At 54.9% G+C, this 22,643-nt stretch overlaps 8 protein-coding genes across 8 annotated transcripts; 4 read left to right on the forward strand and 4 right to left on the reverse strand.

The window, feature by feature from the left end:
- Positions 1-5,876: 5,876 nt before the first annotated feature.
- Positions 5,877-6,987, forward strand: N656DRAFT_715467 (DUF1014-domain-containing protein; the record flags this gene model as incomplete). The annotated part of the gene is made up of 2 exons (XM_064812048.1): positions 5,877-6,037; positions 6,468-6,987. The coding sequence occupies 2 exons, from the start codon at positions 5,877-5,879 to the stop codon at positions 6,985-6,987; spliced, it is 681 nt and encodes a 226-aa protein (XP_064667253.1).
- A 233-nt stretch (positions 6,988-7,220) lies between these two features.
- N656DRAFT_782504 (UBC-like protein) lies at positions 7,221-9,471 on the forward strand. The gene is made up of 5 exons (XM_064815773.1): positions 7,221-7,262; positions 7,360-7,765; positions 7,850-7,944; positions 8,167-9,083; positions 9,155-9,471. Exons 2-5 carry the CDS (start codon positions 7,695-7,697, stop codon positions 9,233-9,235), a joined length of 1,164 nt encoding a protein of 387 aa, XP_064667254.1. The 5' UTR covers positions 7,221-7,262; positions 7,360-7,694; the 3' UTR covers positions 9,236-9,471.
- An 8-nt stretch (positions 9,472-9,479) lies between these two features.
- N656DRAFT_314616 (uncharacterized protein) lies at positions 9,480-11,975 on the forward strand. Its single transcript, XM_064809214.1, has 3 exons — positions 9,480-10,646; positions 10,693-10,792; positions 10,847-11,975. The coding sequence occupies exons 1-3, from the start codon at positions 9,677-9,679 to the stop codon at positions 11,769-11,771; spliced, it is 1,995 nt and encodes a 664-aa protein (XP_064667255.1). The 5' UTR covers positions 9,480-9,676; the 3' UTR covers positions 11,772-11,975.
- A 204-nt stretch (positions 11,976-12,179) lies between these two features.
- Positions 12,180-13,825, reverse strand: N656DRAFT_847450 (uncharacterized protein; the record flags this gene model as incomplete). The annotated part of the gene is made up of 3 exons (XM_064819268.1): positions 13,050-13,825; positions 12,797-12,988; positions 12,180-12,731 (listed from the first exon to the last, which is right to left on the reverse strand). Exons 1-3 carry the CDS (start codon positions 13,659-13,661, stop codon positions 12,180-12,182), a joined length of 1,356 nt encoding a protein of 451 aa, XP_064667256.1. The 5' UTR covers positions 13,662-13,825.
- Positions 13,826-13,944: 119 nt separating this feature from the next.
- On the forward strand, positions 13,945-15,307 carry N656DRAFT_831272 (WD40 repeat-like protein; the record flags this gene model as incomplete). Its single annotated transcript, XM_064818626.1, has 2 exons — positions 13,945-14,524; positions 14,618-15,307. The coding sequence occupies exons 1-2, from the start codon at positions 14,123-14,125 to the stop codon at positions 15,305-15,307; spliced, it is 1,092 nt and encodes a 363-aa protein (XP_064667257.1). The 5' UTR covers positions 13,945-14,122.
- A 519-nt stretch (positions 15,308-15,826) lies between these two features.
- N656DRAFT_782510 (DEAD-domain-containing protein) lies at positions 15,827-18,426 on the reverse strand. Its single transcript, XM_064815774.1, has 2 exons — positions 17,905-18,426; positions 15,827-17,842 (listed from the first exon to the last, which is right to left on the reverse strand). Exons 1-2 carry the CDS (start codon positions 18,258-18,260, stop codon positions 16,282-16,284), a joined length of 1,917 nt encoding a protein of 638 aa, XP_064667258.1. The 5' UTR covers positions 18,261-18,426; the 3' UTR covers positions 15,827-16,281.
- A 76-nt stretch (positions 18,427-18,502) lies between these two features.
- On the reverse strand, positions 18,503-20,086 carry N656DRAFT_315212 (uncharacterized protein). The gene is made up of 2 exons (XM_064809215.1): positions 19,457-20,086; positions 18,503-19,391 (listed from the first exon to the last, which is right to left on the reverse strand). Exons 1-2 carry the CDS (start codon positions 19,845-19,847, stop codon positions 18,820-18,822), a joined length of 963 nt encoding a protein of 320 aa, XP_064667259.1. The 5' UTR covers positions 19,848-20,086; the 3' UTR covers positions 18,503-18,819.
- A 947-nt stretch (positions 20,087-21,033) lies between these two features.
- On the reverse strand, positions 21,034-21,772 carry N656DRAFT_791555 (uncharacterized protein; the record flags this gene model as incomplete). Its single annotated transcript, XM_064816984.1, has 2 exons — positions 21,034-21,363; positions 21,446-21,772. 2 exons carry the CDS (start codon positions 21,770-21,772, stop codon positions 21,034-21,036), a joined length of 657 nt encoding a protein of 218 aa, XP_064667260.1.
- Positions 21,773-22,643: the final 871 nt, after the last annotated feature.

Consider the following 22,643-nt stretch of genomic DNA (forward strand, 5'->3'; position numbering starts at 1 on the left):
AGGAGGTTCTCCAGTAAGCAATGCAAGCAGTTGTCTTTACTACTGTGTGAACACTTGCTTGTGTCAACTGTTGTAGACCCTTTGGCTCTACCGAACCTCACCCCGCCGTTAAGTCAGACCTTCAGTCTCAGAGAAGTCCCTCTCAGTGGTTAGGGGACCGAGATTCGTCACACTAACCCTAACCCTTATAGTATATACATGACATGCCACCCCATGCAATGGCATCCAGGCATCACTAACGAACAAACAAGGGGGGGACTATAGGTGAGACTCAGATACGAGAATGCCAATAAAACGTGTAATTGCTAGGTATATGCTGTCTAGAAATCGCGGTTGGGGTGTTGGTTGTTGATTATAGGTTGTAGGGGCAGGATGAGCCTAAGCTCTGTGCTATTGTCTACTTTATAATATAAGGAATTACCTGTACTTTACGTCGAAAGGTGGTCTACTAAGCTGCCGAGCAGTGTAATTATAACTAAGTGATCAAGTGGTTAACTGCCAGAATAATAACGTTACTTCGTGCTTTGTAACTTTCTTACTATATTGACGAGGCGCCTGCGACAGTATGTATGTACATTCAATGCAATACATACCTTACCTACACAACCATAAATCTGATCACAATGGTAGGGTAGTTGTCTCCCGTCTGATGAGCTGAATGGGCTGAGTAACCTTCCATAAAAATCCTAACCTGCTGTCCTTGCCGCTGACATTGTTCAGCAAGCCCAGCTCCAGGGCCAATCCCACAACTTGTATGTACAATGCCTGCCTCCCTCTCTGCACCGCATACCAAATTGATGAGAAATCGGCAATTTCAGACCGCTTCTTATATCATGCAGGCCCCGCCTCCTTCATAAGACACTCGACGCAGCACGCAAGGTGATGGCTCTGGGTTTTTTTCTGATTGTCGATTCCAACCTCGCATTAACGGTAACTCCTAGCTTTTGCTTTACTTTCACCATCTGAGGTTAGTGATCTAATACCAGCTCCAGTATTTACAGTACTCCGTACAGAGTAAGGTTAATTACCGAGTTTCTGCTTATAGTCCAAATCCCGCTCGAGCAGCCACAAACCCCCCTGCCCTTGTAAAGCCACATTTAAGCGGCTAACGAGAGGGATCGGACTACCTCCATGACCGGAAACTACACTGAAAATAGTAGTGGACATCGGCCTATATCAAGGTGACTGACCAGTGACGGAACGTATTGTAGTACAAAGCCCTAAACTTATTTTCCAGACTAAGTACAATATAAATGGGTTATTCGCTTTTCACCTAGGGTTGTTACCGAGACAGTAGAGAAGTATCCATGGAGCCTGATCTCACGTACGAATGGTTGTATGTGCCGGATTTTCCTATTATAGTGTAGGCAGGAAACAGGGTTTGCTCTGTGGCTTTCCGTTTCATCCCAACCACGGAAGTGCCTGTAATACATCCATTATTACACGGTAGTGTACTGTAGTGTAGCTCAACCGCCGCCCGCCCAGCTGGGACAAGACTTGTCACTACCATCCTTAGATCCTATCATCCTACAGAGAACCTTACAACACTACAGACATCTTAGTGGGCTTCTGCTTGGGGTTGTACTGTACATAGGTATCCGTACAACGCGAATTTCGACGGTGATCGACGACTTTTGATACACATAAGGTAAGGCTTGCGAGACATTGGGCGCTATGACTGTACGTGTAGTATAGCCCAGAGCTCACACTATTGCCCCAATTTGGTGTTTACCAAGATATTGTCTTCGTTGAGATAGTGTAGAGGCAGATAAGCGTCGGTGCAAGATGCCTTTCACACAGCATGGCACTCCGTTGAGGTGCGGAGAGGAGTTGTTCAGGTTCTGCATTGGCCCCACAACGGTCCCCCGCACGAGCATTGTTGTCTCCATGTTCAATGAATACAGTTACATACAGTGTATGTATGTACTGTACCTACTACTACTTCGTACCTCAAAATTAAAACGTCTGTTTCACTGCCCTTTTCTATACACCATCAACTCTCCTCTTTCTTGAGCTATGTCGTGCCGTGGGGACCACCTTAAGCCTGTGAATCAAAAGATATATTGTTTCTATGTTTTTCTGAAAGGCGCTTGAAATGATGCTTAAATCGCTCTTATTCGATCCAGCATGTTTCTGCTACCCAGGATATGACCTCAGTTACTCAGTGCAAGAGCGGCCAAACCTTGAAATTGAACCCAGGGCCGACCCAGAATAGTGGTTTGGGCTGAGCTTGCGCTCTGCAAGTCTCACGCTCCTTCCGAGCGAGCCGATAATTACTACACTACCTGGTGCCTCCCGTCAACACTGCTTGGTACAGTACTATACATATATAAGGTATGTATGTACAGTACATAGCTGGCCGTACCCGATCTTGCCCGGGTAGACTTTGAGTAGGTATAGGTAAGGTAGGTTACTTATGGATACACCCGACATTGCAGTGCTCCCGTCCGTACATGCATGATTTAGTACACTACTAACCAACTGCATTAGGCCTTTACCTCAACCTCGGCATCGGTTGCCTGTGGCTGCTGCTCCCACGCCTTCGAGCCGCTGCATCTACATGGGTCTTGTGATAGCTCCTTGCAGTCAGCTGAGGCTTATCATTGTTGGTTAGTCCCATACCTACTCTGTACGCAAATCGACGCCGAGCTCGGTTCAGGTCCGGCTCATCCCCGAGTCTGATCGGAACCTTGGAAACCGAAGTGATTGCAAGTGGCCTCTTTGGAGCGCAAAAATTCACAGGTAAATGCGGCGGCTCTGGCTCTGGCCGTTTCCGTATCTCCAAACGAGCCCAAACGCGATCATCCTTCTCGGTCCCGACACTCCACTCTCGGCGAACTGAGCAGTGTCCGAACGGCGTCGTTAATGTGTGAGAAAGCTCCGTCATCACGCAGAGAAACTGCCTTTCGAACAGTCTAGCGAGCCGCAACATACCGTCGCCGCCGTCGGACTGCGTCTATCGTGCATGATGAGGCGTCAGTCGTCAATGCTTCATTCCTTTCTGACAGCTCCCCAGCTCCTTCTTTTAGCAGCTGACATAGGTCTGTTCTATGTGCCTAGTTCGGCGCAGGCGTCTGCTACGTGGATTGTTCCGTCAGCTCGTGTTCGGAAAACCAACGTCGTTATCCGTCGTCATGATTACGGGCTAAGCATGCATTGAAGGGGGCCGCAACACTCGCCCCGACTGGTAGATATGCTACCGGCAGTAAGGAAAATACGCCGTTGTAACAAGTATACAATGAGCCAGCTGATAGAAGAGATCCGGCCTAGGTGTCTCTGGCTTGACGGGCTGATAAGGCAAAAGAAGGGCCGGAGCCACTATCAACATGGACCCGAGACAACAAGTCGCGAAGACGGGAAGGTCAGGGCCGCGGGTATGTGTCCCGACCGGTCATGCAGCCCAAGGGCGGGCCGCGTTTTCGGACCCTTGACGCACGCAGAGTTCTCTTGAAGAAGCCAATATCAACTTGCTAGGTGTCTCTGGAAGGTCGAGAGGTCCCTGCGATCGCCCGTCACACACGCGCATGCCCTCATTCTGTCTCGTGTCACATAAGCGGCAGCCTATCAGATTTTTTATCTCCACGTCCAGCTGGTCTAGCAGCTAGCTCCCAAGACGCACATCAGAGCCGTCGCGATGTCTCTGGATGGCCCTTCACCTAGCCAGAGCATATCGAAGTGCCGCCTGGCTCAGGTTTATTCTCTCCACTGAACAAATCGCTGACCTAGTTCACGATTGGATGTCGTTGCTGACCGTTCAGGAGATAGGGGAATAACGGACTGGAAGCCTGCGGCTCGAACCACTCATCTCGGCCGGCAGCCTGAAATGCTACAGTAATCCTTTTCCGAAACAGGTGGGATGCGTCTACTTACTAGATGCCTGCTGAGAAATTCGAACTGCAACTACCTAGGTATTGTACAATACACAGCAGCAAGGGCGGCATTCGGGCCTACGTCTCTCTAATGCGCAGATCCAATGCAGCATTCCCTAGGAAGGGGATGTCTCCGCCATTACCCCGGTGACAACAGTCTGGGTATCGACCACGACCATCAAGTAGACGTCTAGACGAGGCTACTTTGAATGTTTTGCAGAAAGGATGCCCTTTCGACGTCAAATGCTTCTACAAGCGTCAAACAGGCCGCCCTGGATCATTCGGTGTGGGCCAGCAAAGGGCCGAAGCCGGGCGCGAGGACCTCGTCCCAACCCGTTAGGAGCCCTGTAAGCGGGAATTACGAGCTTGGTCCTGGCCCTCCTGGGTTCAGCCGGATGCCTCTTTTGTCCATGCCGATGAAGAACAAATAATCAACATCAAAGCATCCCAGGCTTGGGATCGACGGCTGGACACCGGCCGCTGGTTATGACCCTTTTCTCTACCGCCTGCAGCATCGACGGCCCGCCCCCCCAACAACCCTTGTCCACGAGGTCGAACCGAGAGGCGGGGTGGACATTGGGAGCGTCGTGCCCGAAGTTTCGCTTCCCAGTAGACCTTCGCTGCGGCCGTCGCCAACAAAGTCAGCCGGTGAATGCACGTCGACATTGCCCAGACACATGTGCACTGAGTACAGAACGGTTTACAGCCTTTTGCATTGTGGCGGATGCAGATGGACACCTCGGAAGGGTACGATGGCCGGTGAGACGTGTCTCAGGCAGCAACAATCCCGGTTCACAGGGGTGAATGCAGCCCACCGACAAGAGTCAACGATACAGAGCTGCATTCGACCCTTTGATGGGTGCCAAGCTTCTATCGGCAGCGGGAAGTGAAGGCAGCGAATCTGGTTCGGGAGTCCATCCCAGATGTGGGCCGTACGATCATGGCTCACTGATGCGATCACTGATGTGCTTAGGATGATGCAGAATCCACGACTGCTACCCCGGTACTCCGTACAGCCATCATGAACTGTCGGACCTGCCATGCGGATGCAGTTGGAGAGGGGCGTCCCACGAAAAGAAAAAGGAAGCTGTCATGGAGAGCAAAAGGACCGAACTAGACAAACAGGAAATTACCTGACGTGTTCCAGATAAGCCCAAGCAAGTGGCAAGGACAGCCTCGCCTGCAGCAGTCCCGATGAGGAACTGAGGGACTCTCGGGGAAATGCAGACAAAAGGTCCCAATGTGGGAAGACAAAGAGTCCTTCGAGGGACTCAGTAGCCGAAATAAACAACCTGGAAGGTGTTGCAGATTCACCGGTTATAGACGGACTCCTTGAGCCTCCCACAGGCAAAACCTAGTGTAGCTGGTAACGTTAACTGTATTGTAATCTGCCTCTCGAGGTACCTCCGAGCTCGCGAAGTAAAACTAAGTCTGACGTTTCTCGGAGTTGAATCCATCGATCTTAAAATTCTCGGTTTTCTGGGCTACCGTTTTGGCAACAGGGAATACTATGTATAAGAAGCAGGGAGAAGTGACTTTGCGGCCTGGACATGACACCACATAGCTTATAGGATTGAGGGAAGGGCAGGTCCTCGGTGTATGTAGTTTAATCGGACGGTCGCTGCCTTCCCTAATGTCTTAAATTACCTACTCGAGCGGTCGAGCCAAGCCAGGCTTACCTATCCTAAAACGGACTCTGCATCGTCGAGTTTTAAGCCCTACGCACGGCCCAGGACGCACTGGCAGCCTCGCTAAGAACTTTTGGGGGTGACACAATCACGTCTCGGTCCCCACTACGTATCTGCTTGGCTCCCGATTCCTCGAGCTTTGTTCTTTTTTCCACCACCTACATCCTGCATAGGCACACGCACATTACACCCCGAAGCCGTATTGTACACTTGGCCCATCAGCTGATCTGCTCTGCCCAGCGAACCGCACGCTGGGCTCCCTGAGAACGCAACAACCAGAAACTCGACAGCACAGCACACAGCACACACACAGCAAAGCATGGCGGGCAAGAAGGGCGGGGCCGAGGGCAACAGCAAGAAGGCCGCTGGCCAGGCCCGTAAGGCCGAAGCCGCGGCAAAGAAGGCTGCGGCTGCCGACGCTGAGAGAGAGGCTGCCGAGTCGGCAGAGTGGCAGAAAGGAGCGAAGACCAATGCCAAAAAGTGAGTCCACTCGGGGCGTTCGCGTCTGTTACTCGTCTCATCGTCTTTTCATCCCCAATCTGCCCTGGTCTTTGTTTTCATTTCCCATTTTATCTTCGATGAGGCATGCTGCGGCCACCCGCCGGGAGGGCACTCCGGCCAGCCACCCGGTGTGAGCTTGCCAAGGGAACCCCCCCACTATGTGTTGTACGACGCTGTGGTGCAAATCTGGCAAAGCGACGATAGCACTCTGGCCGCTGCATGTTCGCTTGTATTGTACCCTTAGCTGGCGACAGACTGTCTGTTCCGCCCTTCTCATTAGCCCCGCCATTATGGACATGGAGTCATGCATCCATATCCCCATTCCCCACACACCTACCGAACCAAGCCGGAATTCGGTACGGCATGCAGCGGCGACGTGACGGGCACTGATCTTCTTGCACGCAATCAGGGAAGCCGAAGCAGCAAAGAAGGCAGAGCAGGCCCGCAAGAAAGCTGAACGAGAGGCCTTGCTCGCCGAAGAGGAGAAGAGCCTCCCTAGCCGATCGGCGCCCAAAAACTCCAAGACAGCGGTCAGAAAGACCAGGGGCTTAGACCTTTCGCAGCTCGATGGTGACAGCAGCGGTCCCCTGTCGGCGCTGAACGCGTCGGGCATTGACAACGCCTTGGACGCGCTGTCTCTGGCAACCTCGTCCGATGCAGCAAAGATTGACAAGCACCCAGAGCGGCGGTACAAGGCAGCCCTGGCCCAGTTCGAGGAGCGACGACTCAAGGAGATGGAGGCGGACGGCACCGGCGCTGGCCTGCGGCTGAACCAGAAGAAGGAGAAGATCAAGAAGGAGTTTGAGCGAAGCCCCGAGAACCCCTTCAACCAGCTGACTGCCCGCTACGATGCCTCCAAGGACGAATTGGCTCAGCTTCGGGAGCAGGAAAAAGCCAAGATCGAAGCCCGCCTTACGTCCAAACCCTGACGAGACAGGGTACGTTCCCCCTTCGCGAAGGGCTCCCCTGGAGAAGGCTTGGAGAGGACATGACAGCTGGGGGCTCATGCAGCATCCTAAGATAGGAAGGTGCAAAACTCGGCGAGGAAGTGCCCTCGCCGAGGCGGGGTGTCCAATGGTGGTTCCCCAATCCGGCACAACGGTGCTCGGTTCGACGCGGTGGCGCACGCAAAGGATGTGCCAGCAAGGATTCAGCTTGGGCACTTTTACTATGGACGACTTGATGAGATGATATGAGGTACGAAGTATGTGCATAGATTTGCCGGCGCCTTATGGTAGACCGTAAATGAAGCCACACCAAATTACGGTACAAAGAGTTAGGTTAACGATTGAATATGTTAGTGCTTTCACCACCTTAGGTACATGAGCACTTTACACTGTTTCAAATGCTTCACTTACCTATAGGTACGTGCCAAGCAGCTGCTTTGGTCTGTGTAGTGTAAGTTATGATCAAGGGCAGACGGGGGGTGATATATCTGGGCACAACCCTAACCCTGTTGGTTTCTTGGTGTTCTTGGCGCCGATGCATGAACGTCGACGTCTCAACATCACGACCATGGTCGACGGATGAGCAAACCGAGGCCCCCATCTTCTTTGACCATGGCCATGAAACGTACTTTATATGACTCATAAACACCTTTTGAGTGCAGTAGAACCCAATACCAACAGATTTCCGCATGGCTTCCTCCGCGACCGCAAAAATGGGCACTTTGCCCGCCATGAAGCGACAGCATCTGCTTGCCGAGTTGTATGTCCTACTTATCATCCCCAGTAATCTGCTTCTTTAAACGTGGAACTCCAGGTTACATGGTGTGCTGACTTGTATCTCAAGTGCCGGGCTCAAACAAGCCTGCCCACACGGCATCTATGTCAGTCTGACGCCGGGCGACCCAACCCTTTGGTCGGGTGTAATCTTCGTCCGCAAAGGTCCAGCCTCCCTTCCCTTCAGTTCCTTTGCAGAATGACCGTTTAATATTGCCTTGGTCATTTACTTGACCTTCCTGGCAACATTTTCCCGCTTCCAGTTTTGATATTAATCTCTCCTCTCACACTTGCCTGAGCTCACAAACTCATGAATCCATCCATCCTCCTTCACCCACCCGACTCACGTGAAAAGCAAAACCCTCAACTAATCAAAACGGACAACAGGCCCTTACGCAAACGCCATCCTCCGCTTCCACATTTCCTTTCCGGACACGTACCCGTCGCTGCCGCCCCTCGTCACCTTCTCGACCGACATGTTTCACCCGCTCATCACCCCTCTTACCACCTACATGTACTCAACCGATGTGCAGGACGGCGGGACCGTGAGCGCCTCGGACGACGAGCGGCTGCCCCCCGGCGGCTTCAGCCTGCGGCATGGGTTTCCGGGCTGGTTTGGGCGGGGCTCGAGGGCGGCGCGGGCGCAGGCAGCGACCCAGCACGAAAGTAGGGGGAGGGAGAGCACTGGTCAGGGCTCGGGGGCTGCTGCTACTGGGGGGTATTTTGCTGTCGAGGGGAGTAAGGTGGTGGTTTCAAGTGGTGGTAGTAGTGGTGATGTTAATGGCAGTGCCGCGGCAGTCACGACGCCGCCGAGGAACAAGGGCGCAGTCACGGTCACGGCCACGGCCACGGGAGGGACGACGCCTGCCTCGGCCGCATCCAGGGGATCGGCTGCCTCGTCGTCCTCTGCTGGTACGCCGGGGTACGCACAGACCCGCCGCGGCGGGAGAGAGGTGTCAACGTACGAGGTGCTGAGGTACATCCGGAGTACGTTTGACGATGAGGATGTGCTGGATTCGGTGCCGCTTGAGGCCGCCGGTAACCCTGGCGCCTGGCATGCGTGGCGCACACACCGCCGGCAGACGGCGGGGAAGGCGTCCTCCGCTTCGGAGGGTGAGGCGGCTGCTGCTGCCAGTGGTGGGAGTCTCACTCCGGCTGCTCCTGGTCAAAGCGCTCCCGTCACGACCAGACGTCCAGAAGAATGGAACTGGGAGGGGGTTTGGGAGGAGAGGGTAAGAAGGGGCATTGCGGCCAGCTTGTCAGAGGGTGTACTGTACGGGAATGCTGGGGCGGCTGATGAAGTGGTACGCTATTCGTTTTCGTTGCTAATGTCCTCCCGTCGCCTGCTACGGTGCCGGCTGACGATGATTGGTAGATCAACTTCCTCAACATGGACGATGCTGAGGTCGAGGGAGCGAAATCAAATCTGCTCCGTACGCTTGGCGCATCGGCTTAGCACGAAGGCCTCTGCATGGCAGGCTGGTTCTTTCCCGGGTGCATGACCCTCGGCTAGCTTGGAAGGGAAGGTGGATTGGTAGGCGCCTCTACAGTACCTGACGCCTTTCAGGGAGTTGGTGGTGTACTCTTCTAGGCTTGGAATCCAAGTCACTCATCGTACTCGGCAGCGGTTTCGTAGTGGAGTGGAGACCTTGTCTGCCGTTTCGCGCGTCGGGTGTTAGGTGGCTAAGGTACTCACATTGCTTTCGCGGGCGTGATCACGAAGCTTGGTGTGTACTATACTTCGACATCAAACGCATGGCTGTCTGATAGGTTACATGCATGCATAATACCTGCTGCTACAAACTATCCTTCGTCCATGTTTTATTCCATCGCCGTTGGAGCAGGACTGCCAGCAAACACTCTACCGTAGTAGAAACCGACTGCACGTCGGGGCGCCATGGATGACATCGTTACCAACAGCGAGCGTTTCGGTCCCGGCGGGTTTAGCGCTTACTCGCATGGCTGGGTCGAGAGCGACATTCCCAAACCGTTGCGGATTACGAAGCGATCAGCTCAGCAGCGGCAGGTTCGGGTCAGCAGGGACTCCCGTTGTTGCAGCTCTGAAAGCGATGCTTCGGACATAAGAACGGAGGAGGATAGTCCGGAAGAGCGACCCGGTGGTGAGGGAAGCCTGAAGATGCCGAAGAGGAAGGCAACGCGATGTGGTCCAGCTGACTCGTGGCCTGTTGGCTGCGACTTTCACAGGCGCACGAGCGGACAGAATGCAGACGGGTTACCCTCAGACCCGCCCGAGCCGTGTAGGATTGAAGCACTCTGCTTACGCCCGTCAGTCCATGCAGCTAAGCTGTTGGTTCCATGCGCCGATTCTCAGTATCAACGATCCACAACAAGCCGAGAATCACGTCGGATTATATCCAACGACAGAAGTAGGTTGCACGAATCGTTTCAATTAGAGAGTCCGAGCTTGTCGTTGGCAGCTCAAGGGAGAATCTGGGATGGTCCTGCGAATCACCATAGCTCCTCCAGAGGGGTGAGCCCAACCGTCAACGCTACAGCAGAGAAGCGGAGCAAGCCGCTTTTCTCACCCCGGAATGGGAGGAGCCATTGCCCGCCGGGCCCATCTTCTGACGCTGGCACGCGGTCGGTCACAGCTCCGGAGTTTGTATCTGCCGGCCCCAGGAGTCAGGGGTGCTCCCCCTACGAGCAATGTATCGCGGATCCGTTTGTATTGGTCCCCCAGATCATCGTGACCCCTGAACAATGCGCTCTTGGCGAGGGCCTCACAACTCTGTGGGCAGCCGTACAGCTTTCGACACAATTATACCGGACTGGCGCCACTGGCAAACACGCAACTTATGCCACCCTCGCGACCCATGGCAATGAGTCGTCTCTACCCGGTAATAAACGTACGGCAACACCTTAGATACGTTCGGCACAGCTAATCTTTTAAAGGCAATCCTCGGTATCGATACCTGTATGATGTGTCAGTTGAGATATTGCCCACAAACAGGAGTACAATTATCGAGGTGCTAGATGGCACCGCATATTCCGAGTATTTTCAAGCCCATCCCTTCATCTTTCTGATACCATGCTAACAGCAAGAAAGATCGGAAAGAACCATGCTATATCCAGGCTCTCGCATTCTTCTGGTTGTCCATGCCAAACTTCCACCTGAAGATCGCGGGCATAAGCACGGCTATGCTCGTCAAAGCTCTGACGATATCATGGAAGAGCTTGAGAACTACCTCAGCGGTACCATGATGGAATTCCTAAAAGTTCGCGTCACGTACCGTCACTGTGGCTTTCTCCAGAAGTCAACGCGTGTTGAGACGGCACTGGACGATTTTCCAACGCATCAGGGCGTCCCTAGCTTGCAGACAACTGTCCAAACCACGGCAACCGCAACCATCATGCGCTACGACTCTGGCTCCCCGTGGTCCCCACGTTGTCACACGCCAGAGCCAAACCCTTTGTTGAAGATTGTTACCGCGCACTGGGGAATCAAGAGTGCACGCGAAGTGATGCAGCGTGTGGCCACCTCCAAGCACATCCCGTGCAAGAAGACGAGTGCAATACCGCCGCCAACAGTACTCCTGCCTTCTGCGGCATCAGTTGTATTCAACAACGGTCATCGGGAAGAAAGCTTCGAGAAACGGGACTGGAAGCAAACACCAAGAATGGAAGTGGCTTCACAACACAGCCCGATTCGCGCCGCAAGGGGGGCGCCGCCCGTTCCCAAGCGGCGAGCCAGCTTGAAGCAAGCATCGACATCATCACCATGGTTAGATTATCCAACGGGGACAATCCCGGAACCTGATGTTCAGCGGTGCACCAGCCTTGACCGGGCGAAGATGAACCGACTCCAGAAGCGTAGGGGTTCACGAGGAGACATGGCGGCGGCGCTAGCGTGCCGGATCAGTTTCCGCATGAGCAAAGCCAGGGATGCTTCGCCTACGTCTCGGACGGCTTCATCTAGCGTCAAGAGGCCAGCATCATGGCCCCCAACCACACCTCCCTCGCCCGTACAATAGGGGGAAGCGCCAGCGGCATGGAAGGCAGCAGATGGGAGGCGTCGAAGGGGACTGGAGCGGCAACGGGTCCGGCATGAGGGAGAGAAGTCGCTCAGGGGCGATCCGTCGATTTCTCGGCTAGCTCTGGCAATGGTAAACGTAGAACCACCGAGGAAATCCAAACCAGGGAGACTGGCCCTGTGGCGGGTGTTGGAGAACGTCGTGAGTATAGACAAGCAAGGGAGGGGGGAGAGGGGGGGTGGTTGTATAGAAGGCAAGGATGGGAAGCTGGTGGCAATAAGAGCAGCTACTCGTTATTAGTACGTGTCTCACGCCACGCATCGATTGCCAGAACAAAACGAAAGATAGAAAACACGACATAGAATCACTGTGCTTGTCCCCCTGTCTCCATACTTGTCATATCATTGGTTATCTTGCTGCTGCTGGTGTTCCCCCTTGATTTTGGGGAACAGGATTTCCATCATCGTCAAACTCAGCCCACCGAAAGAAGGCGCAAGCCTCTTTGCCGGGGACGTTGCCCGCGTGGCACATCCAAAAGTAGCGCCCCCAGTTCTCGCGCTTCTTGGTCACGACGCGCAGCACGGCGGGGACGCCGCACGGACAGCGCGGCGTGTTGCGCGGGTGGAAGCCGGCACGATAGTAGCGGTAGGTGATGTTGATGCGCCGGTTGCCAGCCAGCGGGTGGGGTTCGATGGCCTGGGCGGGGCTCACGCAGTGCTTCCACTCCTCTTGCATGTCGGCGTGCATCACCAGGAGGGAGTTGTGCGGAAGGTGGATGGCGATTTGCCCCGCCGCGTCAGGGTTGGTGTCGTTGCTGTCCTTGTTATTGTCATCGACGTCGGGACCGTCGTCCCCGGTTGAAGTTGGGAGGATCCGCCGCACCCGGAACTCACGCGCCACGCCGAGCGAGAGCGAGCCGATTACTGGGCGGGGGCCGAGGTACGTTAGTTGGTCGCTGTGCTGTTGGTTTGCGTTGGCGTCTGGTGTCTTGGGATGCGGCTGATGGGAAGGGGGAAAATACATACCCAGCCGACGCTTTCTTGCGGCCCGTTGTAGCAATTCACAAAGGCTGCATTAGGGGACCATGGGCCAGGCGACTGGTATTTGAGTTTCCTCCCGCCGTAGCGAGTGCGGATGCGCGCCTCAATTTCCCGGTTGACCGCCTCCTGAACACGGGTCCTGACTCTCTCCAACTGCGGTGTCAAAGTCCTTACGTCCTATATATCATGTCAGAAGATAGTGCATTAAATATCACGCAAGGGGAAGAGGCAATCGCACCGTCATTCTCGAGCCATTGTACACATACTCATGCTTCTGCTCCTGCAGCTCCTTGTAGCTGCCAACGTAGAAGCCCGAGGTGTGCGGGCTCGAGACAACATTGTCAAACAGTTTAAATGTAATCTTCTCGAACGACTTTGATTCCTCCAGCAACTCAAGTAACAGGGCATTTGCTTCCTCTGCGGGCAAGAAGTTATGTATGATGGTACAAGGTGTGTGGTCGCTGACGTCTCTGGGGTCGTATAGATGCAACGTCGTTCCTTTTCGAGAGAGGAGCTTCGCCTTTTTGGGCGAGAGAGACGCAACCGCTGTGTTAGAGCTGATGGCGAAAGACCGCAATGAAGTCTGAGCAGGTACGGCAGTGCTGGCACCAGGTTTCTTGAGCAGCCGGGGTGCTTTGAGCGCCCGTGTTGTCGCCTCGACATTGCCATCGTGAGCTAGTAAAATGTCAAGAAGCGTTTCTTGACCAATACGTGGATGTAGAGACGACAGTATGGCCAGTTTTACATCTGTTGACTCTTCAGAGGCATCATCTGCACATGTAGCAGTAGCACCGTGTGTCGCTGATTCTGGGCTGGACTTGCGTTTCTTCCTCGTCACGAAGGCGTCCATGTCAGCGTTGATGGCCAGCAGACCGGCTTAAGTCCTGGGTGATGCGGATCGTGGAAACGCATATCCTCATCTCTCTGTGTTGTAACGACTGGTAGCTGATGAGAATTGGAGTACGGAGTAGGTTGGGGTGAGTTTGACGCGTTATGGTGTCAAAGGGCGTAGAATGTGGGGTTAGAACACGCGAAGGGTAAGCGCAGTCACGGGATCTCTTTCGCAAATTTAATGGAGGGGCCACTCTGGGACAGGGTTGCCTCCACATGATGGTGGGGCAAGCACCAAAATGATGTAACTTCCATGAGACCCCAAAACTGCCGAGGCACACATTATGTACCCCACGATTCATTGAATGCCGCCATTTCCCTCGCTGATACGAATAACCGAATGGAAGTCACTCAACTTCTCAAAACCTCGGATTGGCGTTCCACACCTAGGCCAACGCCCGTCGACGGCACAAGGGGGCGATGGCGTCTATGCTGGAGTTCCGGACCCCCGGATTCAATCCGTACGCGGTCAAATACTCGCCCTACTACGATTCGCGACTCGCCGTCGCCGCGTCGGCCAACTATGGCATCGTGGGCAACGGTCGACTCTTCGTGCTTGGCCTGGGTCCAGGGGGCATTCAAGCCGAGAAGACCTTCGACACAAACGATGCTCTCTACGACCTTGCCTGGTCCGAGATTAACGAGAACCAGCTCATTGTTGCCGGCGGTGATGGTTCGCTCAAGCTGTTTGACATAACAACACCCGACGAATTCCCCGTCATGAACTTCCACGAGCACAAGCGGGAGGCCTTCTCCGTGTGTTGGAACCCAATCGCCAAGGATACCTTCATCTCCAGTTCCTGGGACGGGACCGTCAAAATCGTGAGATCTTTTCTTTCTCCCCTTCACCTAGCTCCCTGTGCGTCGCTGCCCTGGGATTAACCGATGCTTTGATGATCCCTTTGGTTCGACCAGTGGTCTCCGTCTCGCCCATCATCCCTCAAAACCCTCCCAATCGGCAATTGCGCCTACTCAGCCTGCTTCTCCCCCACCAACCCGAGCATCATCTCGTGCGTCTCGTCCGACTCACACCTCCGCATCTTCGACCTGCGCACCCCGGTCTCGGCCAAGTACCACCTCGTCTCGCTCATCCCGGTGCACGGGGTCCCCGAGCCACAACAACCACCGCCGGTGCTCTCTAACGGCGAGCGGTTCCTGTCGCAGCCCTCCGAGGTCCTGACGCACGACTGGAACAAGTACCGCGACACGGTGGTGGCGACGGGCGGCGTCGACCGACACGTGCGCGTGCTGGACGTGCGCAACCCGCGCGGCGGGCCCCTCTCGGTCCTACTGGGCCACGAGTACGCGGTGCGCCGGCTCGCCTGGAGCCCCAACGCCAGCGACGTCTTGGCCAGCGCCAGCTACGACATGACGGTGCGAGTGTGGTCCGACGGCCTGATGATGCCGAATGCGCCTCCTCCGCCGCTGCCGGAACAGAAACCGCCCGTCATCGCCATGGGCACTCAGCTCGGCGTCATGAACCGTCACTCCGAGTTCGCCACGGGCGTCGATTGGTGTCTGTTTGGCACGGGCGGCTGGCTCGCCTCGGCCGGCTGGGACCAGCGGGTACTGGTTTGGGATGCGCATACCTTGCTGCGTGGCTGATCTCTGTCCTCCAAAGAGTACTGTTGCTTTTTCTCGTACTGGCTTGCTTTGACTTGTCCGTTTTGGGTGGTAGCCCAAGAGGGGAAGATTTTGGAAACCATATCATGCAGGGTTATGGCCCTGTACACAAAACAAATCAAGTATTGCTTCTGGGCGAACACCGGAAAGTGTCTGTCAGTGGGATGGGCTTGAAGATAGTTACGGCACAAGGAGGTGGTTCACGGAAGGCGCGTGGCGCGACTGGTTGATTCATCAACTGGCCGCCTCTCCGTTGGACGCTGGAGGCAACCTGCGCAGGAGTACCTACATAGGCGGATCATCAAGGGAGCCCGGCGTTACAGGAGGCGATGGCATTGAATGCTTTTTTGCGGAGCTTTTCTGGTGGTCTTCTGGCTCAAGGAAATCTGGTACTCAGAGTGTCAATCCTTCACTTCGGATTGTCCTCAGGAAGCGAACCTGTAGGTATGTACTGATGCTCTTGCTCATCACGATAGTGGTCAAGAGCAGTTTCAAACACAACACACTCATTACACTCCATCTTACACTATTTAGTACTAGGATATGATACCGGTGGGACACAAGCAGAAACCCGGTGTACATGTACATACAAGAAAGCTTGATAGAGGTGAGATCCGTCCAGTTTCCCACGCAATGGCCCAGCCAAGCCGAGAAATAATCTTCCCTGGGCCTGGCAGATAAAACAGCTGACAAAGACATGATAGCCCAATTCTAAACCCGAGCCGGCCAACTCCGTAGACAATGATATATACAGCGCATTTATCTCGCCCCCGTTCCTTTTTTGGCCATTACTTCCGCTTTTGCACACCTTGCGCTACCGTCCCCTCTTTCCGTCTCGAGAGGAGCAAGAGCCAAGATCTTCTATCATACAAGTTACAGCGCCCGAGCAGGGCGTCGGCGGATGTTCGAAAAGAACGAACATGAGGAGGTCCGATGCCCATGAATTCAATAAGGCCTTAAAAGGTCGCGGATGGGGCGCGCCGGCTTCGCCCCCTCTGCTCACTGCTTCGCTCGAGCACGGAGAAGCTGTCCCTGTCCCTTCGGGGCCCGCGGGAGTTGCGATGTGCCCGGTCGCCGAACCCTCCGCGGTCGTCGAAACCCCTGCGGTCGTCGAAACCTCCGCGGTCGCCGAAACCGGAACGTCGGCGGCGCTCCGCAATCCGCAGGAGACCGGGCTTGTAATGCGCCGCGGCAGTAGGGCTGACAGCGGGCGGCTCCTCCATCCCCCAGGAGTACATGGCCATCCTGTTGATCTCGTTCACTAGGGTCTCCTTATCCATGCCCCTGCTGGCGCCTCCAAGGAACGCGGCATACATGCTTTGAAGAACATCGTACGGTTGCTTCTTTGAGGCTTCCAAAACCTCGGCAAAGGTTTGTGGAAGATCCTCCAGGTTGGTAACCTGGAACGTGGCGCTTTCAAAATCCTTGACCCGCTGAATGGGTAACCCCGGAAGCCGTTCCCTCGCCCCTTGGACTTCAGCATCGGAAACTAGGAGATAGGCTTGGCCTTCCTTGCCAGCTCGCCCGGTCCGCCCGATACGATGAATGTAGTGGTCCCGGTCGTTGGGAAGGTGTACTTGGATAACGTGAGTCACATTGGGGAAGTCCATACCTCTGGCCGTGACGTCAGATGAGAAAAGGATGCCGCTCTCCATGTTCTTGAACTGACTGGCATTGCGGGTGCGCTCATTTTGGGTGAGCTTAGAATGAATGTCCAAGACAGTGGGGATCAGGCTGTCATTGTACTTGATGCGGCGGAAGATGGACGAGTAGGCAACGACGGACGCAGTGGTGGGCAGGAAAACGATGGCTTTGAAGGGGCGCTGCGAGGAGTCCTCAAGAGTTTTCCGAACATCGCGACGGATCAGCTCCAGCAACGTTGGAGCAAGGTTCTCAAAGCCGCGGCATGGGACAATGAACTGCGGTACCCTCTCGTGCGTCGGGGCTTCGTCTGACCTGATCGTTTGAACAAACTCGAAGTTGGTAGGGTCGACAAATTTACGAGCCAGTCCAACAACGTTCTTGGGCATGGTGGCTGAGTAAAGAAGGGTCTGGCGGGGAACTTCAGCACGGTTGGGGAGGAACGAGAGGATTTCGTTGAGTTCCCTCTCGAATCCCACGTCCAGCATCCGATCCGCCTCATCCAGCACCAGCGCCGAAAGGTTGGGGCAATCGATTCCGGTTGTTGCATCTGAGAGGATATCGGCCAGACGACCTGGTGTGGCGACCAGCAAGTGGCAGCCCTCCCGTTGCGTCTTGCGCAACATCTGGTTTCTCTGCGTACCGCCAACAGCGGTCTGGACAATGACTCCAGTTCCCGCGCAGAGGTTTCTTGCTTCTACGCCAATCTGTTCGGCCAGCTCGCGAGTCGGTGACAGGATAACGGCGCGGATGTCATCGGAGCGCGCCCGCATCCTGCCCCGGTGCGCGAGATCTGGCTGATCGTTGATGATCCTTTGGATGATGGGAATCAAAAAGGCCAGCGTCTTGCCGGTACCCGTCTTTGCCTGCGCGACACTGTAGTAGGACTGTTAAGCATTCTTGCATGGGTTGCACAAGGGACAGGAACTTCAACCTACACATCTTTCCCGGCAAGCGCAGGTTTGATGGTCTTGGATTGCACATCGGTCATTGTCTCGTATTTCATGCCCTGAGTAATGGCATTGACAAGCTGAGAGTCCACACCGAGGGATGCAAGGTCGTCGAAACGAGTGACGAGCTTAGGGGCGGCCTCTTCCGAAGGGGCGGGGGCCGCAGACTCGCTGGAGTAGAAGCGGAGCAAGGAGCCCACTGGGCGGCATGAGGCCGCAACGCTCCGGACGGGGAGGGAGCGGCCGAGGGCTGCCGACGATGATCTGAATGCAATCTGGGCAGGGCGTGCAGCGAGCGCGACGCGACACACGGCCGCGTGGCGCAACAGGCCGGTCTTCATCATGGCGACTGCGTGAGATTTGGCGCGCCCAATTGTATTGATTGACACTCAGTAATCGAGTTGGCAGCGAGTGTCAAGATTCCACGAAAGATTGGGCGTCGCCGTTGATCAGACACGATTGCGTTCTCTGGGAGTGTCGACCTTTTGGGTTTTGTCTAGACAAGCAGAAGAAACGGCAGCAAGAAAAATTTCAGCGCTAGGATTGAGTTGGTCGCAGGGGTCCTTATCTTATCGGATAAGAAATGATTACGCTAGTGTAACACTGTACATAGCCTACAGTACCGGTATTCGTACGTTACATGGTTACACTACACTTAATACACTAGATTATCGTGGGCCCAGTGCCCACAGCATCTCGACTTTCCAGCATCCAAATTCCCTGCCAAAGACAACGCGGCTCAGAGGACGGAGACCAAGCTTTCGTCCAACCCAGTTGTGGATTTCCTTCACTTTTTCAAACCAATTCAAGATACCCCAAGTACTATTACGCTGAGTGAATACCGTCTAATCCCAGAGAAAAAATCCCTAACATGAGAAGGAGCGTGACCCTTGGGCTAGATTGTCAGCCTCTACTGTATTGCTCCTGTTCTTGTTCCCACATCCACCCCGGCTCAGCTTGCTTCTCGGTGAACTCTTGAAGGGCGCCGTAGACGCCTTCCGAGATGTACTCGAAGGCCTGAGACAGAAGCCGGCCTGGCATGCTGTCGATGGCCCAGCGGAAAACTTGGCACAGCCGTCGGATGGCCATGGCCAATGAGCGTGTGCAGTACTTGTGTTGTGTCTCCAGCCGGATCGCCTTGGCGCCCACGTTCACAACCTGCGGTCCCATCCAGGCAATCAGCGCGGACATGAATCCGAGCAAGCAAAGGGCAAAAGTGTGCACCCAGTTGCGGTTCCTGGGCGAGTCTGCCGCCTGCGGCTCGCCTCCCTTGATAGGGCGAGACGTTGATGCCGCCATGTTTGGGGGCAGTGCGCGACGCAGCATGGCTACCTCGGCGGGCTCGAGGTCCCGCGGAAGACCCCGGAGTACGTGTTGAGCGCCATGAATGTAAGCCGCACGCTCGAACTCCGGGTTGTAGTCCTCGTTCGGTCTGCCGATGTACTCGCGGCCCGAGTTCAAGATGAGCTCGAGACCTACGGGCCATGGTCATTGATTGGTCAGTTCCGTGGTGATGCTGCTGGTGGGTGGGGCCGCAAACCTTGACTGCCGGATTTCCAGTTTACCCCCGACGATTCATCAGGCACCTGTGCCCACATCACGGCTGCATCGGCAACCTTGGAGGCGAACCATTTCCCTCCGTTGAAGGCGGTAATAATAGCAGTGTGTCTGTCAGGAATGGCCTGCCGGTCCCGTCCTTGGGTGGCCACCATGTCTGTCTGGTCGGCCGATGCCGATACCGCTTGGCGCCCCTCAACAGGCCGCTTCGGCCCCGCCGTACGGCATGCCGGCTTCGGCTCGCGGCTTGCGGACTTCAGACGAGAGCGCCCCTGAGAGAAGGGCGCGGGAAGCACCGAAGAGACCAGATTGCGAACGGTCCGCCATTGGGTGAGCTCGACTTCCTCGTCGGTAAGAAAGTATGTGTTACTCATGGCTGAGCCGTCTCCCCTCGAGGCCGTATGAGAGCTCGCAGCTTGACAATATGTGTCTTGCCAGAACGGGACTGCTTCATTGTAGCAGGTCACTGGGGGTGCAAGGTGGGATGGGGAGGAAGGCGCTGCGCACTCGGACACAACCGAGACAACCCACACTATGGCACGGCTGTTACTTAACCTCTAGCTGCATGAAATAGTAGAGAGGCGGGGACATGCGTCGGCAGTAGCGCTGACAAGTCGAGATTCAGTCCAGACGGGACTTCTAGAATGTCTCGGGCACTCAGCCTTTGAAATTACAGGGGCAAACCGTTACGTGGAGGGAGTTCTTCTCTTTTCCCGTCATGGTGCCTCTATAAGAAAGGAATGTAAAATGCGTGTTCTTTGGCAACACAACCACGTCAGTCACTCTGTTTCCAAACAGTCATCGTCTGGGCATGTTTGTGCGTGCCTCATCATAGCACAAGCGGAGCAATGCGATGATCGCCCAAGCATGTGAAAGCGAGACAGAGCGCTTATCTTATCTTGAGCTTACGGAGTATCAAAGAGGCTTGAAAGGAGCTGATCGGCTGGTGGGGTTTCGAGGCTATCAAGAAGAGTATCTAGAGGGGCCGGGAGATCTAAACCCTCATCCATCTTGTTTTTCTCGAGAGGTTTGACAGAATGCATATAATAATGCTGTGAAATGCTTTTGATGCCTAGGTGAATTACGCACCCATCTAGCCCTGGGGAAGTAAGGTATGTTAAGAGGTGGAGGACTTACTTCGTAATGCAGCTATATCTGTAGCTGAGGCCGCGTTTGCGTATCTCATCTACAGTACCAAGCTGAAATTGAGGCACACAGACGGACTGCTAATCCACACAATCCTTGCCGCCGGTGCATTCCAGGTCGAGAAGAGATGAGTTTACATGAAGCCATAGTGAATGTTATTGTTCTATTTGTAAACATTCCTGCATACATCAGGCGGCGCATGCTGGCCGAGACATTCCCGCTCACGAGCCGCTGCGACGCCTGTTGCCAGCCCATGTAAACTGTAAAGGCCTCTTTGTGACAACTAACTTGTTTGACCCATATGTAGCTCGCGCTGCCGAAGATAAAACAACGTACACATGCAGCTCCCTTATTGTGAACAAGTCTCTCCAGAAGTAGAAGCCAGTCTGGTATTCATACCGGAAAACTAACCTCTCAACTAGCCCCGGCAGCCTTCTCGGCGGCAATCTTGGCCTCCATCTTCCTCCTTGCCTCGAGGATCATCTGGTCCCTCCGCTTCTGCAACAGCGACTGTCTCTCCTCCTTGTTTGTGCTCCAGCCTTTGCCAGTCCCCTTCGCGCTCGCCCCAGCCGCGCTGCTCTCGGATTCCTCCGGGGGCGCCTTCAGCTTATCCGCCAGGTTATACCGCGTAATAAGATCCGGTTCAGCGGGTTTATCAGCAGGCTTGGATGCCTGCGCGGCGGATTCCCGCCCATTAGTGTTGGTAGCATTGGGAGGCGGAGGCGGCTGAAATGTTACCGGGGGCTGCGAGGCATGTAACCGATTAGCTAGCTGTAACAAGAAAAAAAAGGAGATAAAAACCTGAACCAAGGGGGTAAAAACCCACCGTCTCCAAACGCCCCATCAAAATCCTCTCCGTCGTGGCGGCAATGTTGCCCCCCGTGCGCTGCAGATCCCACAGCACCGTCCGCCTCTCCACCTGCGGAAACATTTGCATGATCCTCTCGGCCGCCGCCTCCCTGGACCTCATGAGCGCCGCCGCCGCCTGCTCATTCCCGCCCCGTCTTGTCGACGTTGAGCCCCCGTTTGAGGACGGCCCGCCGGCCGGAGAAAAGAAAAGGTACCGTATAATGAGCCCTGACACGACCAGTATCACCAACAGCGATGGGACATTGATCTGTTGTTGCAGCTGATCATCGTGTTCGTTCGCCATGGCGGGTTTTGACCAACACACAGCACAGCCAACTAATCCCGGACTGTCCGACTAATCCGAACGATTTGATCGACCAAAGCGTTGTGCCGCCGCGGATACGTTTCTGGCTTTTGCTTCGGTTCTGCTGTAGGGAGACCAAGCTCTTTGAGCGGTCACGCCGCCCGGGTCCGCCCGGGTTTTCCGAGCTGATGAGCTATCAGGATCAAGCGGCGCTTTGACTATTGCACCCAAGCGAAATAGACAAGTTGCTCCCTGGTGACTGCTACTAGGTTTGCGTGGCGGTGATTCGGGCGACGGATCCCGTTATCCGTGCCTGCCGGTCCAGAGGTGAGTGGAGGCAACGGTTGTGTTGCCTTTTGCTCAACACCTTAACCCTCGCTCGCGAACGATATATTTTCTTGGACGAGGATGCGCAATTTTGTCAGACGGGAAGATATAGTCTTTGGTAGCTGGTGCAAAAGAGAAAGAGGGCATGGGAACGGATGCCAGGGAGTTTGTCGGAGTCACGAGGGATTGGATGGTTCATTCGATGGGATGTTGCTGGTTTCGGTGGAGTTCCAAGAGATCCGAGCTGTGCCAAGACATTAAGTACTTCGTACCTTCCGCCCCTTTGACTCTTCGAGTGGTGGCCTCATCAAGCCACGTTACGCCCCACGCGGAAGAGTGACACCGCAAATTCCCCAGATTGCAAGCAGCATTCACCGAGTCAGAACTCAGAACCGCCAGAGATGGAGAAAGAACTATCATTCCGAGTTGCCTAGACCATCCACTTACTAGCTCTCTTCGAGCAGGCCTCGGTTGGTGAAATAAAGAAGGACTACCTATAATTCGGAGTTGCCCAAACCCTTCGCTCCAGAGCTCCATAGCTCAC

The sequence above is a fragment of the Canariomyces notabilis genome (genome assembly GCF_033297395.1).
Source record: "Canariomyces notabilis strain CBS 508.74 unplaced genomic scaffold N656scaffold_23, whole genome shotgun sequence".
Lineage (NCBI taxonomy): Eukaryota > Fungi > Ascomycota > Sordariomycetes > Sordariales > Chaetomiaceae > Canariomyces > Canariomyces notabilis.

Coding starts and splice junctions, on each gene's coding strand:
- N656DRAFT_782510 (XM_064815774.1), bottom strand. CDS start 18,260: ATGATGAAGACCGGCCTGTTGCGCCACGCGGCCGTGTGTCGCGTCGCG. Junction 17,843..17,904: donor GCGCTTGCCGGGAAAGATGT/GTAGGTTGAAGT, acceptor GTCCTACTACAG/TGTCGCGCAGGCAAAGACGG.
- N656DRAFT_315212 (XM_064809215.1), bottom strand. CDS start 19,847: ATGAGTAACACATACTTTCTTACCGACGAGGAAGTCGAGCTCACCCAA. Junction 19,392..19,456: donor CTGGAAATCCGGCAGTCAAG/GTTTGCGGCCCC, acceptor CATGGCCCGTAG/GTCTCGAGCTCATCTTGAAC.
- N656DRAFT_782504 (XM_064815773.1), top strand. CDS start 7,695: ATGGCTTCCTCCGCGACCGCAAAAATGGGCACTTTGCCCGCCATGAAG. Junction 7,766..7,849: donor CAGCATCTGCTTGCCGAGTT/GTATGTCCTACT, acceptor TTGTATCTCAAG/TGCCGGGCTCAAACAAGCCT. Junction 9,084..9,154: donor CTGGGGCGGCTGATGAAGTG/GTACGCTATTCG, acceptor GATGATTGGTAG/ATCAACTTCCTCAACATGGA.
- N656DRAFT_314616 (XM_064809214.1), top strand. CDS start 9,677: ATGGATGACATCGTTACCAACAGCGAGCGTTTCGGTCCCGGCGGGTTT. Junction 10,647..10,692: donor GTCTCTACCCGGTAATAAAC/GTACGGCAACAC, acceptor AATCTTTTAAAG/GCAATCCTCGGTATCGATAC. Junction 10,793..10,846: donor GATGGCACCGCATATTCCGA/GTATTTTCAAGC, acceptor ACAGCAAGAAAG/ATCGGAAAGAACCATGCTAT.